Raw genomic sequence first — 14,343 nt, forward strand, 5'->3', positions numbered from 1 at the left:
CAGTGGTGGCCTGACCCTTATTAGTTTGTCCCATGCTGAGTGCAAAAAGAAACCAAGGCTGTCAACCAAAAGTGTTTTCAAGTGCTCTGTTCTGGTCCCTTTACGGGTCCGTCATGGCTCCCAGTATCAGAGAAATCTTCGGATTTCTCTAACAAATGCTCTGCTTTGCCCATTGGCTATGGAAGCAAAGAATAGTTGGTACCACACCTCCCTTCCACACCCTCCAACATCAGGGGCTGAGAGCAGGGCTAGCGTATGGCGGCTCTAGCATCTCTACTTTAGAGAAAGCTGCTCAACATAGGGGTTATTCCCAAGGGTCTGTTTCTGCTCTCTTGAAGGGTTCTTTTTGCAAAGGGACTGTTCAGTTCAACAAAAACAACACTTTACTTAAAGGTCTACAGGCTGGGAACTTGATGCTTTGTTCAACTGGATCCCACAGAAAGCATGTGTGTATTGGGGTGAGGGAGATGGGAACTCCCACTTACAAAACAAGAAGGGTGGAGCATGGCTTCATCCCATAATACTGAAGGTAACCCAGTTAACCTTATTGTGACCACTTTACTACACCTTTACATTGCTAGATCACAGTCTTTTCCAATATGCTTATATGTTCTTCAAAAAGAGGTTCTTGCCAGAATAATGGATTCCATTTTTCTCTTTTTTTTTTTTAAAAAAAGCTCATGATTTTGGAAGTTTTAACAGATTTTACATATCTGCGTGTCTGAAAACTGGTTTTGCTGCTGAGCTTTCTGATTGATCAGATTTTTAATGTTAATCTGTTAAGATTCTTATGCCATTAAGAAGACACTGATTTACTGTGTATGCGTTTTCAAGATGGACTGATAAACCCATCCAGGAGCCTGTTGATGGGCCAATATATGGTATTGAACATAGTATGCTATGGTTTGAAAGCGCTTAAAACAATTTACCAGACAGAATTTCCATGACCTTGCTACACATAAGCTTCCACTTCTCACCTCACATTATACAGATTTCTCACTTTAAATGCAGTGCAGTGGCCTTTGATTCCAAGGTCAAATCCTGCTACTGACTTCATTGGGAGTTGGATCAGGCCTTCTGTGGTGATGCCTTTACAAATATTCCTTCCAGTGACACAGATGCACAATTCTGCATCCCACACTGATGATCATGAAAGGTAATCTACCCTGACATAGGCCTTTCTTACATATACTGCAGACTTTTACTGTTTTTACGAATTCCATAGAGAGGAAAAAAACTCAAAACACAAAGGTGGCAGCTCAGGTGGTTAATGTGCAGAAGAGGCACACTGGAATAATATAGACCCATCAGTATGCGAAATATTAAGAATAAACATTTATACAAGTCAGTGAATGCTGTTATGCAGTCTTAATCAAAAATTTATTAAGGCTTCTAAAGAGACGACTCTTAAATATAACAGCTGCAGATCACTGGGTTCCAAACATTTTTATTTCACATTCACCTGCCATAGACGGTAATTTAATAGCACTGTTGTCCATGTTACTGAACACAATGAAGAACCTGGGTTTTTTTAGCAAAAGAGGATGTGTTGTACATTAGCAAGTCTAGTCCAAACAACTTGCTGTTGTGTACAAGCTGTCCGAACTATAAAATACTGTATACAGATGTTCTATAAAAATTCACAAGGGGGTTCAACAAGTTTTCAGGGCCAAATCCTTCTGATATAAATTAGAGCTTCACTGACTGCAAAGGAGCTACACCAGTTTACATCAGCAGAAGATCTGGGGCTTTATCTTTCCAAATTGCAGCTAACAGAGAACGTGTGTTGACAGATCGATTTTTCAACCCAACCAGTGATACTTGAAGATCTTAGTGATTAAAATCTAATTTGTCTGGAACTAGTTAGTTAATAGCAATCCCCCTCTACATAAATACTGGAAGTTTCAAAGAAAGTGGTATACAACAGCTACACTTGCTGTAATAAAAATATACAAGTCTATAATCTTACACTAGAGAATTATGCAAGTTAAGATTCCATTTGCTTGAGTCTTAACCACCAGGCTTCACATTTCTTATTGTCTGAAATCTTATCTATGGCTAAAATGTAAAACTGAAGTAAAATCTGTCGTCTTAGCAGGTGAAAAATCTGTCTTCTTAGCAGACAACAAATTCTGTTTCACTTTCGGCTAAATTTACCAAATCACTGCTTATTTACTACACTCTCTTCATGGTATCCGGATTTATTTTTTCAAGTATGTTACAAAATTACAATACATATCTATATTGTCCTGAAGTTAGAACTAGTGCAGTATTAAATCCAAAGTACAAAATAATCCTATCTTCCTCATTGTGAAAAACAAATAAATAAAATTAGACAACATTCCTAATTTACTGTACTGCATTAACTCTTTACTATGTAATGGAGGTGATCAGGAATAAACAGCCACTGGACAAAGTAATGCAGGATGGAATACAGATTGAAAAATAAAAGACATATAGCAATATACATTTATCTAGGCATTGCAGTTATCAATGTTACCACAGAAAGTATTCAATTTATGGACCGAACAATCAATTATAAAATTCACTGGCTAGAGGAGTTCCTCAGGAAGAACTGGCTTTCAGCTTGGATAGCAGCATTTCATTCTTACGGCATTCCTGTGGATAAAAGTAAATAGATTTTTAAATGTTAACTATAATAGTTATGGTACCTATATTCACATCATCAAGACAAAGCCATCTGTTGTGAGAGCTGACAAGGAGGAATGTAAAAGGAATCTCCATTTGTCTCTTTCGGGCAACTTTCTGGCTCTTTCGTGCTCCTTTAGTGACACAAAAAGGTGATAACATGGGTCAGGATGGAGCCCAATGTATGGTTATGACATGACTAAGTGACAGTGACATCATCTAACTAGTGATTTAAGCCTTCTTACTTTAGTGACAAAAATGATTTTACTAGTTTTTGTGCCTGCCTGCTATGCAATCCCTGGCAACGCAGAGTGAGCTGGAGTTTTTTTGATTCATGAAATCATCAACGGAATTGTTAACTTGGTTCCAATGGCAGGACCATTATTACAGGTGCTGATGCACAAGGAAGAAAGAATCTAGCTTTATGGTCAGTCCCAAATTGAGTTTATGTTGCTGGTAGTTATGAAATTCATCTTTTTTCCTTATAAACTGAACTAATTTGAAATGAAGGTCATTGATACCTGATCTGAAATCCTGCAATGCCATTTTGCACACAGTCTATTTTCACAGAACCACTAAAGCAAGGTCAAGAATTATGAACTTGTTTTCTGTTCCCAGTAAGGTTACTATCATCTTCCAGGAGATAAAACAAGAGACATACCATGGTGTGGAAATTCCCTCAGAAGACAACTGGTAAGGAGGGATTTTTTCACTCTCCACGGAAGCTTAATTGCTAGAGAGGATGGGAACTCCTACCATAGTCATAAAGTGGCTAAGCAGCTTGTCAGTTTCCCAGAGATATATGATACAAGGCAGGGGAAATAACCCAGCAAACTACAATAGATTAGACAAAGCAGCCTTTTCTAACATGCAAACCCCAAAGATCTTTTGCACGGCAGTGCTATTTTGGCATTCACTCTCAAAGAGACAATTAACAGAAGCACTGGGAAGGCTAAATCAATGAAATATTAACAGTACTTTTGCCATGTTTAGATAACAAGACTGTGCATTTCCTCTATTATTTTACTAATGAAAAAATATACACAGTGCAGACAGTATCACACAATTTAAGAACCTCCACATAAATTGCAGTATCAGAACCTCTACAAAAACCTACTACTCTTCCCCTCTTCTTCAAAAGACAGATTCTCATGCCACAAAAGGCTTATGTTAACAATATTCCTATTCTATTAATTTAACAACTGCCACCAGGAAACACGGACCAAACTTGTGCCCTTCATACAAAGACAGCTCCTTGCGTGCATCTTCATCACCTCTATGCTGCACTAATTATAGTCCCTTTCATGGGTTTCCAAAAAAGATTCCATTAGACAACTGCAATCTATTCAAAAGCTTTGATAAACAGCCCATAATTAAAATGTTTTGTCCAGTTACCTGAATGGTTAAAGAATTGCTTAGTATTTGAAATACATTCCAATCCATCCTCTGTATTATAGATAATCAAGTATAGAAGAAATCCCCAAGTCCAAGAACATTTAGAAGGTCAGGATGCCCTATCTTTGTCAACTATGAAACACTGAACATATCTGGTACAGATGATCATGGCATGTCCCACTGCCAAAACGTTATGTAAACTGAGAAATCAAATTATGACATGCAAGAGAAAGCAAATTTAAATGCTGAATTGCCTCACCTTCAGTTTTCATAAATTACAATTTCTACGTTAATTCCGTTATAGAGAAAAATCACATTCACTGGTTACAGTAGCTTCCATGCAAGGATCTCAAAGTACAACAGCTCAGTGGACTAGCTAAATAGTATACCCATTTTACAAAAGGGTTAAGTGCTGGAGCAAACCTATACCTTAGTCCACTGTCTGCGCTACATGGATGACTCACTAATCTACTTCCTCAAACTTGCCATACCTCCCAGCATCCATTCCCATGTATCTGACAAGTATTTCCAGCATATCATCAAGGATAAGCACCCAAAAAATTTACAATCAATGCACAGAACAATGAGAGAACAATCTACACATAGAATGATACAATAATAGATGGTTAAAAGAAATTTCTTCTTCTATGGAGGAAGACAAGATAAATAGTGAAGCAATCATCATCATTATTTTAACAGGTATTGTTACTGTATGTTAAAAAACAAACCTTTAACTGAGCCACTATGGACATGCACGTCTAAAAAAATGTAGACCATTAAAACTTAACTCTTCTTGATGGGATTTTCAAAAAAAGTGAGTTGTCCTAATTCTGCTTCCATTGAAGTCAATGGTAAAAACACCACTGACTTCAAGGGGAGCAGATTAGGCCAATGAGTGCCTTTGAAAATCTCACTACCTCCAACTACCCAGGAAGGTTGCCTTTAACTTACAAGCAAATCAGGCCTGTTCCAATAACTAATTAAAATATTTTAAAATTGGAAACCAATTTGCATCCCTGTACCAGGGTTCTTCTCAATGAGATTTTAATGAGCTGAATAATAAAAAACGTTAAAAAAAATCACAATTTATAGGCTAATGAAAGATCTTTAGCTCCACCTCTACTGCAGGGGTTCCAGTAATAAAAACCAGTTCTCTACAATAATATGAAGTGAATTGGAAAGATGACTGGGGGTTTCCTGAGAGCTTAATCCTCTCCTTTGATTTGACTCAAGAAATAGATAACCCCAAGGAGGCTTGTGAAAGTTATTGACGTGAAAGTACTTCTTGGCAAGCCAACACATCTAGACATTTGTTTGGTAACAACTGGAAAATTTGTGATCCATCTCAAAGTGACTGTCTTTGAGCAGGATGGCTTTTAAGATTATTCTTAAACCCACCAGTTGTTTTACTGGCTCAAATTCTCTCTACCCAATACAAACAAAAAATGCTCTCACCTCTTTAAATTCTTTCACCGTTTTAAAGTAAAGCCTCTGTTTCTCTAGCAGTTCCAGGTATTCATCATTTAACTGGTCTCTTCGCATTTTGTTTTCTTGTTTCTTCTTTTCTATCTGTTTTTAATGTGCACAAAGAATGAAAGACCATGTACTGTACAAGGACCAGAAACATCAAATACATTTCCAAGTAGACATTAGAGAAAGATGCTTCACAAAAGACACATAATGGACTCCGCTGATTCCTTCAATGCAACAAATATTCAGGCCTAGATCTTGCAAAGACTTACTCTGAGTCAATGGAATTACTTACAGTGGACATGTTGAGCATGTATATGTGTCTTTGTGAGATCAGGACCTTATTTACTGACTAGCATTCAAATATGGCGCAAAATTTATTGAAATTAAAATTACAGGTGATAAGAACACCCAAAATATTTTTACAACAAAAATCAGAGAGGTAGCCATGTTAGTCTGGGTCTGTTAATAGACGATAGAGACAGCCACCTTGGATGCCAAATCAAGCCTTCGCTACTGCCTCAATGACTTTTGTTGTAAAAGCAGCAAAGAATCCTGTGGCACCTTATAGACTAACAGACATATTGGAGCATGAGCTTTCGTGCCAAAGTCATTGATGCAGTAGCGAAGGCTTGATTTGGCATCCAAGGTGGCTGTCTCCATCGTCTATTAACTTTGGAAAAATATCACACAGTTGAATTTTTCTACTACATTTGCCAGATTACTCTCAATTTAAGGGTCAGGAACAAAAAGTACTCTGACATTTTTAATGCAAGTATTTTATTACTTGATGCTTTCTGTCTCCAGCCAATGACTCCAGATGGCGTGCTGTAAGTAAAAGATGAACCTGCATTTAAAAATATAACATTCTTCATGTTCCAGATATACCCTGTATATATTATTTCTATCTTGTCTGTTCCTGTGGGAGACACTGGGGCTGATTCTCCACTGCCTTATGTAGTCATATACTCCTGTTCAGAGAGGATGTGCAGTGCTGTCATTCTGATTTGGCAGCAGTTTGCACAGAGCTAAGGGATCACACAAGATTCCAGGCAGTGGTGAACTGGGCCTATAAATGGAGAATCCCCATTTAGAGAGAGAGAGAGAGAGAGTCATCACAGAGACACTTTCTACTGCTATAAAACGTTTATGTGAGCTGTTTGGGAAGCACCTGCAATTTGTGCTACTGTTATTTCAAACAAAGAACCAGGATGCTCCCTGAAGAGAGACGCTATCAAACACACAGGTAGTTCATATTGAAAAGCTGCATTCTGAGTTTCCAGCACCTAAGGCAGAGTGAAGAGGATCAGTGCTAGTGGCTTGGCACTTGGTCTACATAAACAAGAGCAGACAGGCTCTGTTGGGAGTGCTGCTGAAGGAGACAAAACACTCCTCCTGCCTTTAGCATAATGGAGCAGTCTGCTGCTTGTCTTCTGAAGTACATCTCTTAGTGAAGAGAAGGGCAAAGAATATTTAGTCAAGTGAAAAACCCTGCTCCACTGACTATGTCTATCCCTCTCCTGCTCAAATCCCTCATAACCTCCCTCAATCTTGCCAGCAAAGACTTGCACTCCCGTCACCAAACCTTAAACACTTAATGTAAAATTATTTTAAAATTATATTTATTTCATTTATTAACGAAAACAATGAGAAACGAATACAGTATGAACAAAGTTAAACCTCCATCATCCCGCCTTTGCCTAATACCTCTCCTTGTGGCTGGTCATGTCAAATCTAAACTCGACTCTTCAGGGAGGGACTGTACCTGTAGGGTCTCTTGATGATAAGTTAAGAACCTTTTATTTCAAGGTAGAGGTGGGGAAAATCTAAGTTCAGTCTCTTGGGAAAGACTAACTGTAGATGAAGTGGTGAAAAAGTTCAGGGGCAGGAAAATCTGCTGAAACTGGTTTGAGAAAGAGAGAGAGAATGAACACACCCTTCCATATGAAGAGAGAGAGAGCGTGAACACCCTTCCACATGCGGCTAATCTGCCTGTTCAAAGGAGTAAGGCAAGAAGCTTCTGTTAGGTGAGAGATCAATATAAAAACCAAGAGGCAAAGAATATGAGTATTTTATACCAGTGTTTTGCCATCTCAGAACAGCTTTAGTCTGAATTAATTCTTGTTCAAAGAGATGTTTGTTAGTTATCGACCTACAGGCTTGCTAATTCTCAGAACACCTACACAGTTATTTTATTCTAGAGGAGGCCATTCAGCATGCCAATCTGTAATGGAGTCATGAGCCAAAGACTCAATGCTGCTCTTGAGCGCACACTAACATCCTAAAGCAAAACACTGTTCTAAAGATATAATCCCCTTTGCAGACGATGGATGAGATGCACCTGTTGCTGCTAATTCTTTCATGCTTTTTCAGTATGCAGAATACGAAGTACCCGGTGAAAATGGTTTCTAGATTGCTAGCCCTACATGAGTCCAGTTACAAACAGACACTCTCACTGCACCTGGTGCCTCAGAGCGGCTCACATCCCGCAGAAGTGCACCTTCTGCCAGCAATTGAAGGTTAGATCCCGAATGAACCAGGAGTTAAAGTTGAAACTCCTCCTCATAGAGGGTGCCTTTAAATCAGCGTCCGACTCTGGTCCTGAATCCTCTCCCTGGCGGAGATCCTCCCTACAAGTTGAAGGCTCCAGGGATGGAGAGCGGTGAGCTGACTCCCTTCACAAACCCTCCAAAAAGAGAGCTGCAAGCCCTCAAACTGATGAGCCAGAGGAGATCCCTGGCGCAACTGGTCACCTCGGCACCAGCAGCTCCAAAACACTGTATTAAGACAACAAGTTCCACCTCAGGGCCTAAAGACCTGAAGGGCACAGGCTCTGAAGCAGCGGCACTGCTGCCAAAGATGAGAGCAGTGGTACTGGTACTGACGGAGAAGTCCTCAGCACCGACCGCCTCAAAGCAACTCTCTTCAGACCACGTAAAAGATGGTCGGTACTGACAAAACAGCACTGACAACCTCTGACGGTACCGATCACAATGATGGTACCGCAGGAATTTTGCTTTTCTAGGGACCTTATGATTGCGAAGACAGCAGTTCCTGCTATTCAATACCGGGACTCCTAAGCTGATGCATCACTTACACTCTAAAGGATTCCAGACCCACGCTATGCTCTCTAGGAATCTACACACCGGGGCAGAAAAGAAAATCTAGCTCACAACCATATTAAAGATCCCAACTATGCCAGTTCCTCCCACAATAGTGATACTACGAGCCACAATGAAAGAGAGAGACTTAAGATGCAAAAGCAGAAACAGGCAGTTTCCCAATTTTCAATGGTTTCAATGGCAACCCTACCTCTGTCTTCAGTGCAGCAGGACTGAGACCTCACAGCCTTCTCTCACATAGCAGTTGCAGATGCTGTATTGTCAACAACCAATGATAGTCATCAGACTCTATGTCTTTTTTTCCTGGATAAGTAAATGGCTGAACTTTTGTTTTCTTAAGTGGAATCAAACAGGAGAGCAGTGAGGGCTTGCCTGGTCTTAGAGGCAAGGGGTCAATTCCTAATAGATGAAGGAAGGACTACAAGAGATATCAGTAAGGATCCTCTTCCCTCACTCCCCCACAAAATCCCTTTGAATTTCTCAGCTGTCACCAATTAAACAATTTGTGGAGTAGCAGAGGGGGAGGAGGAAGAACAACTCTGAACAACTGTTGACATTTTTAGAGTTTGCTGGGGTTGTTGCTGCAGCAATTAAGTGTCATTAAAGAGTTTGTCAGCCTTCCAGAACAAACAGGCATAATTATTGCCATCTTCATGAGTAAAAAATATGCTGCTCTGAAATATTTCCATAATCTTAATAAGTGCCTCAAAAATCAAAGGATCTCAATGGGCTTGCTAATGAAAAAATTGACCAAAGCAAATAATCAACTTCATTACCGTTTATGCCAGGCAGAATTTGTCCATTCTATTCAAAAACCACTGCCCAAACAATTAGAGACAATTCACCGCAAATTTTAAAGTACTGAAACATCTATCTCCTCCAGGAGAGTAGCTAACAATACATTCTCCATTTTTAGAGCTTCATGCTAAACTGAATTCCACTGTATCCATGTTCTCTATACATAGGTTTCATCATATTAATATCTGGAAGTCCTTGTATGGCTATTTATCCCAATAATAAAGCAACAGCATGGAGAGTCTGTAACTCTCAATGTGTGACTTCTGGTCTAGTGTCTTCACTGATACTCTGTCATGCTTGTGATTTCAAATAAAAGAAAGAAAATAATTGAAGAAATCCTAATGTCACACATGATTCTTAGTTCTTAAGAATAGGGAATCTCAGTGGGTTCATCCACTAGGACTGGTTGACATGATGTCATTAACTAAGCTAAGACTCACAAGTGTTAAAACATTATTCGGGGAAAGTCAATAATACTTTTTAGGTGAAAGGAATAAAACAAAGAAAGTAAAATAAAAAAACAGACATCCAAATGGCAATAATTACATTATATTTACAAAGGAACAAGCAACTTCAAAACATACTCAGGACCATCCTCCAGTGCACAAGACTGCCTATGATCTCTTCAGTTTCAGCTTTGCTACTGCTGCCACTGAAGAACAACTTTAAAGGGACTGGAGAAATGTGCATGAAAGCACTCCACTGAGCACCAGACCCCACTGCCATGGACACCAAAGGCCGAACTCCCAACTTCAGTGGTGCTGAATCAGGCTATGAGTCCCGATGACTGATCTATATTATAATACCAGAATCTAACTCAAATGCTGCAACCTGGCTGGAGTGAGAGATGTGCTGGTATAAAGATGCAGTTCTGGTCTATTCACTAAAATTTTAGTTACAGGCTCTTATTAGGGAATAATACAAAACAGAAATGATGAGACTTGTCAGGTGTTTAGTTTACATCTCATCAAACCAATTTTTTTAACCATCCAGACTTGTCTGAAATAATTCCAAGCTTCTGCCAAAGAAAATAAGAAGGAACAGTCTAACCTTCATTCGATTCTGTTTAATTCCTTCCACAATCTGTTCCATCTGCCGCAGAAACTGCTCACGAGCACCAGAAGAGGCCATTGCTCTGGAAGAAAAATGGATACTGATTGAGGGGGGAAGGAGTTGGACAAAAAAATAATCTCCTCTACAATTTTTATCTATCCTGAATGTAGAACTTTCAAAATAGACCTACGCAATATGAATATTTGGGCTTAAAACTACAGCTTTTCTTTCTGCAGAGTGTAAAGGGATAAAAAAGCAGATTCAGACAATCCAAGATAATAAAGACAGAGGGACAGATGATCAGCTGGTGTAAACTGTCACAAGTCCACTGGGATATATCACCAACTATCAGATCACCCAGTTCATCTCCCTGCCTTGTGCAGGATTGTTCCCTTTGCTAGTGTTTTGTGCAGTGATAAGAGCTATTGATGGACCAAAAGCATGGTTTCAAAATAAGTGTTTAAAAAGAGTAGCTTATGTGAAAAGCAGGAATGGATTAGAGGACTGGCATGTCAATAAGAACTTTAAGCAGAGTTTTGTTTTAGTGGTTATAATTTACATTTTTGATTTAATAATTATTTTGGTGTAAAGTACAAACACTGATATACTATTCCATGCTTAATTATAAAACTGTGGTAATTTTAAAGATAAAGTGGTTATCTAAGTATAAACTGCTCAAGTGAACCACTGTAGCAGGGTGCTGGTGCAAAGGCACCTAATTAGCCCCTGCTCAGCCAGCCCAATCAGGGGAAATAGACTGGGGCTGGGGAGAAGCCTGGTCTTTAGAATTGGCTGCACCTGCGGGCCTGAAGATTCAAGGGCTATAAAGGCTGGCTGACAGCCAGAAGAAGGGGGAATGGTCAGGGGAAGGTCAGTCTCCAGGCTGAGGGCAGACTCTGGTTAGGAGAAGAGATTATCAGGCCTGCAAGCTTTGTAGGTAGCATAACACTGGTGGTGGGAGAACATTGTGTAAATAAAGCCACAGGTGCTGCATAACTAGAAGCCTCTCTGAGCTTTACTGGGGCAACCAGTGGGCCCCAGGAAGAGGGGCGGGCAGAGCACTTGTCATAACCAACAATATATTTAGTTTGCTTGTTACAATTAACAAGTTAAAAATGTTTGTTATAGTTGAGGTGGTTTCTTGTCATGGCAAGAAAATTGTCAGAGTCGATACACGGCTTTATCAGGATAACTAAAGCATAGGAAAATTTAAAAAGTCATGATTTCATTATGATGAGCAAAATATGTCATGCACTAAAATATCAAGCTATTTAATAACAGAAATAATAGTTCAAAACTATTTAACACCCTAGTTTCTCACCCATTTTTCACTATACTGGACAACGATAGAAGTACATTTGCAAAAATTCACATTGGAGTATTGCTCAACATGCTGTAAAGGCCAAGGGTGAAACCCTAGCCACACTGAAGTCAATGGCCAAGATTTCATTCCTAGACTTCTGTGATCCAACCATCACTTTAAAAAAAAAAAAAAAAAAGAGGTTTATCATAGCAACTCTAGGCTATAACAAACATATGCCTAAGTTATAGTTAAGAAACGTGAGGCGTCTGTAGTTATTTTCATATAACATAAGCCCAACTTGACAAATATGTCAAACAAGTTTTTTAAAAATGCCAGTAAGTTAGAAGTATGAAAAAACTTATCTGAGCAGTTTTAGCATAATTTAACACAATACAATACCAAGAGCAAAGTATTAACATGTACATTCCACATGTGTTAAGTAATTATATTACTTCATTTGTGCCAAGCTATAGCATGTGGCTATCAAAAATTACAAACCATGTACTGGATCTTACTCAGAACTGGCCATTACATTTCAGAAAGTATAAAGTTTAAATAAGAATCAAAGTTTTGCAAGCATTTTTGAACAATTTCCACCCCAATTTTTCCAACCAACTATAGATGTATGAATAGATACCAAGAGCTAATGACTCAAGTTACTTACTGCTGGAAATTATCATGAATTGAGTTCAGCAAGTTAACCTGGTGAAGACAAAAACACATAGCTGAAAATGTGCATCCTCCTCTCCAACACCAACATAGATTTTCAGTTACTTTAAAATGTGATTCAGCACAGAAGAAAGTCAACTGCATAAAAATGCCATCATCTTGTTTTTGCAGAGAATTACATGAGGCTGTCTACATGTACTGAGAGAGAGTTACAATCAGCTTACTTTAGCAACAAAAATAGTTTTACTCCTTTTCACTCCTGTTAACTAGTGCAGGGTGAAGGGCCTGTTTATTTAGAAAAATCTGCACTGGTGGAGAAGCTGCATCAATGTAAAGCAGAGATTACACCATAAATGCAGCACATCTATGTTACAGCTTAACTATATCGATATAACGACACTAGTGAAAATTCTGCTATATAGGCAGATTTCCCAAACCAAACCACTAGAGGATTGTACAAATGTCAATGAGGTTTGAATGTATAACACGATTAAGGTGAACCAGCTGTAGTAAGAGGCACCATGTGGCCTGCAGAACTTATACTACTGAAAATAATGGGATACATGAAAGGACCCTGCTTGACTCATGGACACCAAACCGTGTTTGCAGGCCTTGAAGTGGAACGAACATCTTTAGTAGTAAACTAGGCACATTCGACAGGTAAACTATTAAATATGGGATTCCACAATGCAGTTTTCAGAGCAGACCCACACATTTCCAAAGGGCCTGAATGAAAAAAACTGAATTCAAAAGATCTGTTAAAAAATTCATTTCTTTGTGGAAAAAACTTCACTTGGACATGCAAACCAGGCAACTGGTTGGCACAAATGACACTGTAGACACATTAACTTTCAATCAGAGTTAGGCACTTGTGATTTGTGCCTTTGAAAACTTTCTCCATAATTACTTGATTTATTAATACACATTTAAAGGCTCTTTGCAAGCTTGTACCTAACAGCATATGGAACGACTCTTTCATACAAAATGAAAATTGAGACTTGCTTGGGAATCTTAGTATTCTCTCCAACACATTTAGAGAAAGAGAAAAAATCAGAGGAATGGTTGATGGGATGCTTTATCATAGCTTTGAATAATTCATATTAGTCTCCAGTGGAGAAGTAGTGAAGTTTTCCAAGGTACGATTTTGCCTTTTGACGACAAATGTTTGAAAATGTGCAATCTATACTGCAAGAATCCAATTCTGCAAATACTATACTTAGTGTTTACTAATGTGCGTATTCCCAGTGGGAATACGATAAGCACACTGCATGTTAGAGTTTGCTGAATCAAGCTCCAACCCTAACGGAGTTAAATCAATAATTTCAAAAGAGTATTATGAGCATGCAGAAATCCGCTTCTTACTACTTAGAGGTAAGAATATTACTAGAGGTCAGAAATTTTTTGACAAAAATTTTTGTTTTGACCCACGGATGTTTTCTGACAAAACAAAAACACCAAAACATAAAACCAACAACTTTCTGCAAGAATATGCCAGTTTCAACTAAACTTTTGTTGGGAAAGGTTTCTCAGGTCCAAGACAGAATTTCTGGTCAAAACCAGACCAATAGACCACCCTAAAATAGCAAATAGCCTGGTGGTTAGGGCAATCACCTGGTATGTGGGAGATGCCCGTTCAAATCTCCCACATGAATGCCTTAATAACCAGGTTATTGAGAAAGATTCTGTGTGTCTCATTTTTTTGTTGAAAAACTTCAAAATCTCATTTTTCTCCCAGTGTAGAACAGGAGAAAAAAGCCACTTCCCACCCAATTCTACTTCATTTTCATTGTGTACATTTTCTCCCTGTCTGATACAATAACTAATAGTATATTCTATGCAACTTTGGAAAAAAGCTGGAAAGTCGACCTTTGCTTATTTCTGTCA

At 38.8% G+C, this 14,343-nt stretch overlaps 1 protein-coding gene across 1 annotated transcript in view; it reads right to left on the bottom strand.

Moving 5' to 3' along the window:
* Positions 1–1,427: 1,427 nt before the first annotated feature.
* The window catches only part of CCDC93 (CCC complex scaffolding subunit CCDC93), a 105,812-nt gene continuing 92,896 nt past the window's right edge, over positions 1,428–14,343 (bottom strand). Inside the window, 4 exon segments of the mRNA XM_032794040.2 lie at positions 1,428–2,619; positions 5,500–5,613; positions 10,485–10,569; positions 12,455–12,492. Of these exon segments, the coding sequence (XP_032649931.1) occupies positions 2,566–2,619; positions 5,500–5,613; positions 10,485–10,569; positions 12,455–12,492 (291 nt within the window). The 3' untranslated portion in view covers positions 1,428–2,565.

This window comes from Chelonoidis abingdonii, chromosome 10 (assembly GCF_003597395.2).
Source record: "Chelonoidis abingdonii isolate Lonesome George chromosome 10, CheloAbing_2.0, whole genome shotgun sequence".
NCBI lineage: Eukaryota > Metazoa > Chordata > Testudines > Testudinidae > Chelonoidis > Chelonoidis abingdonii.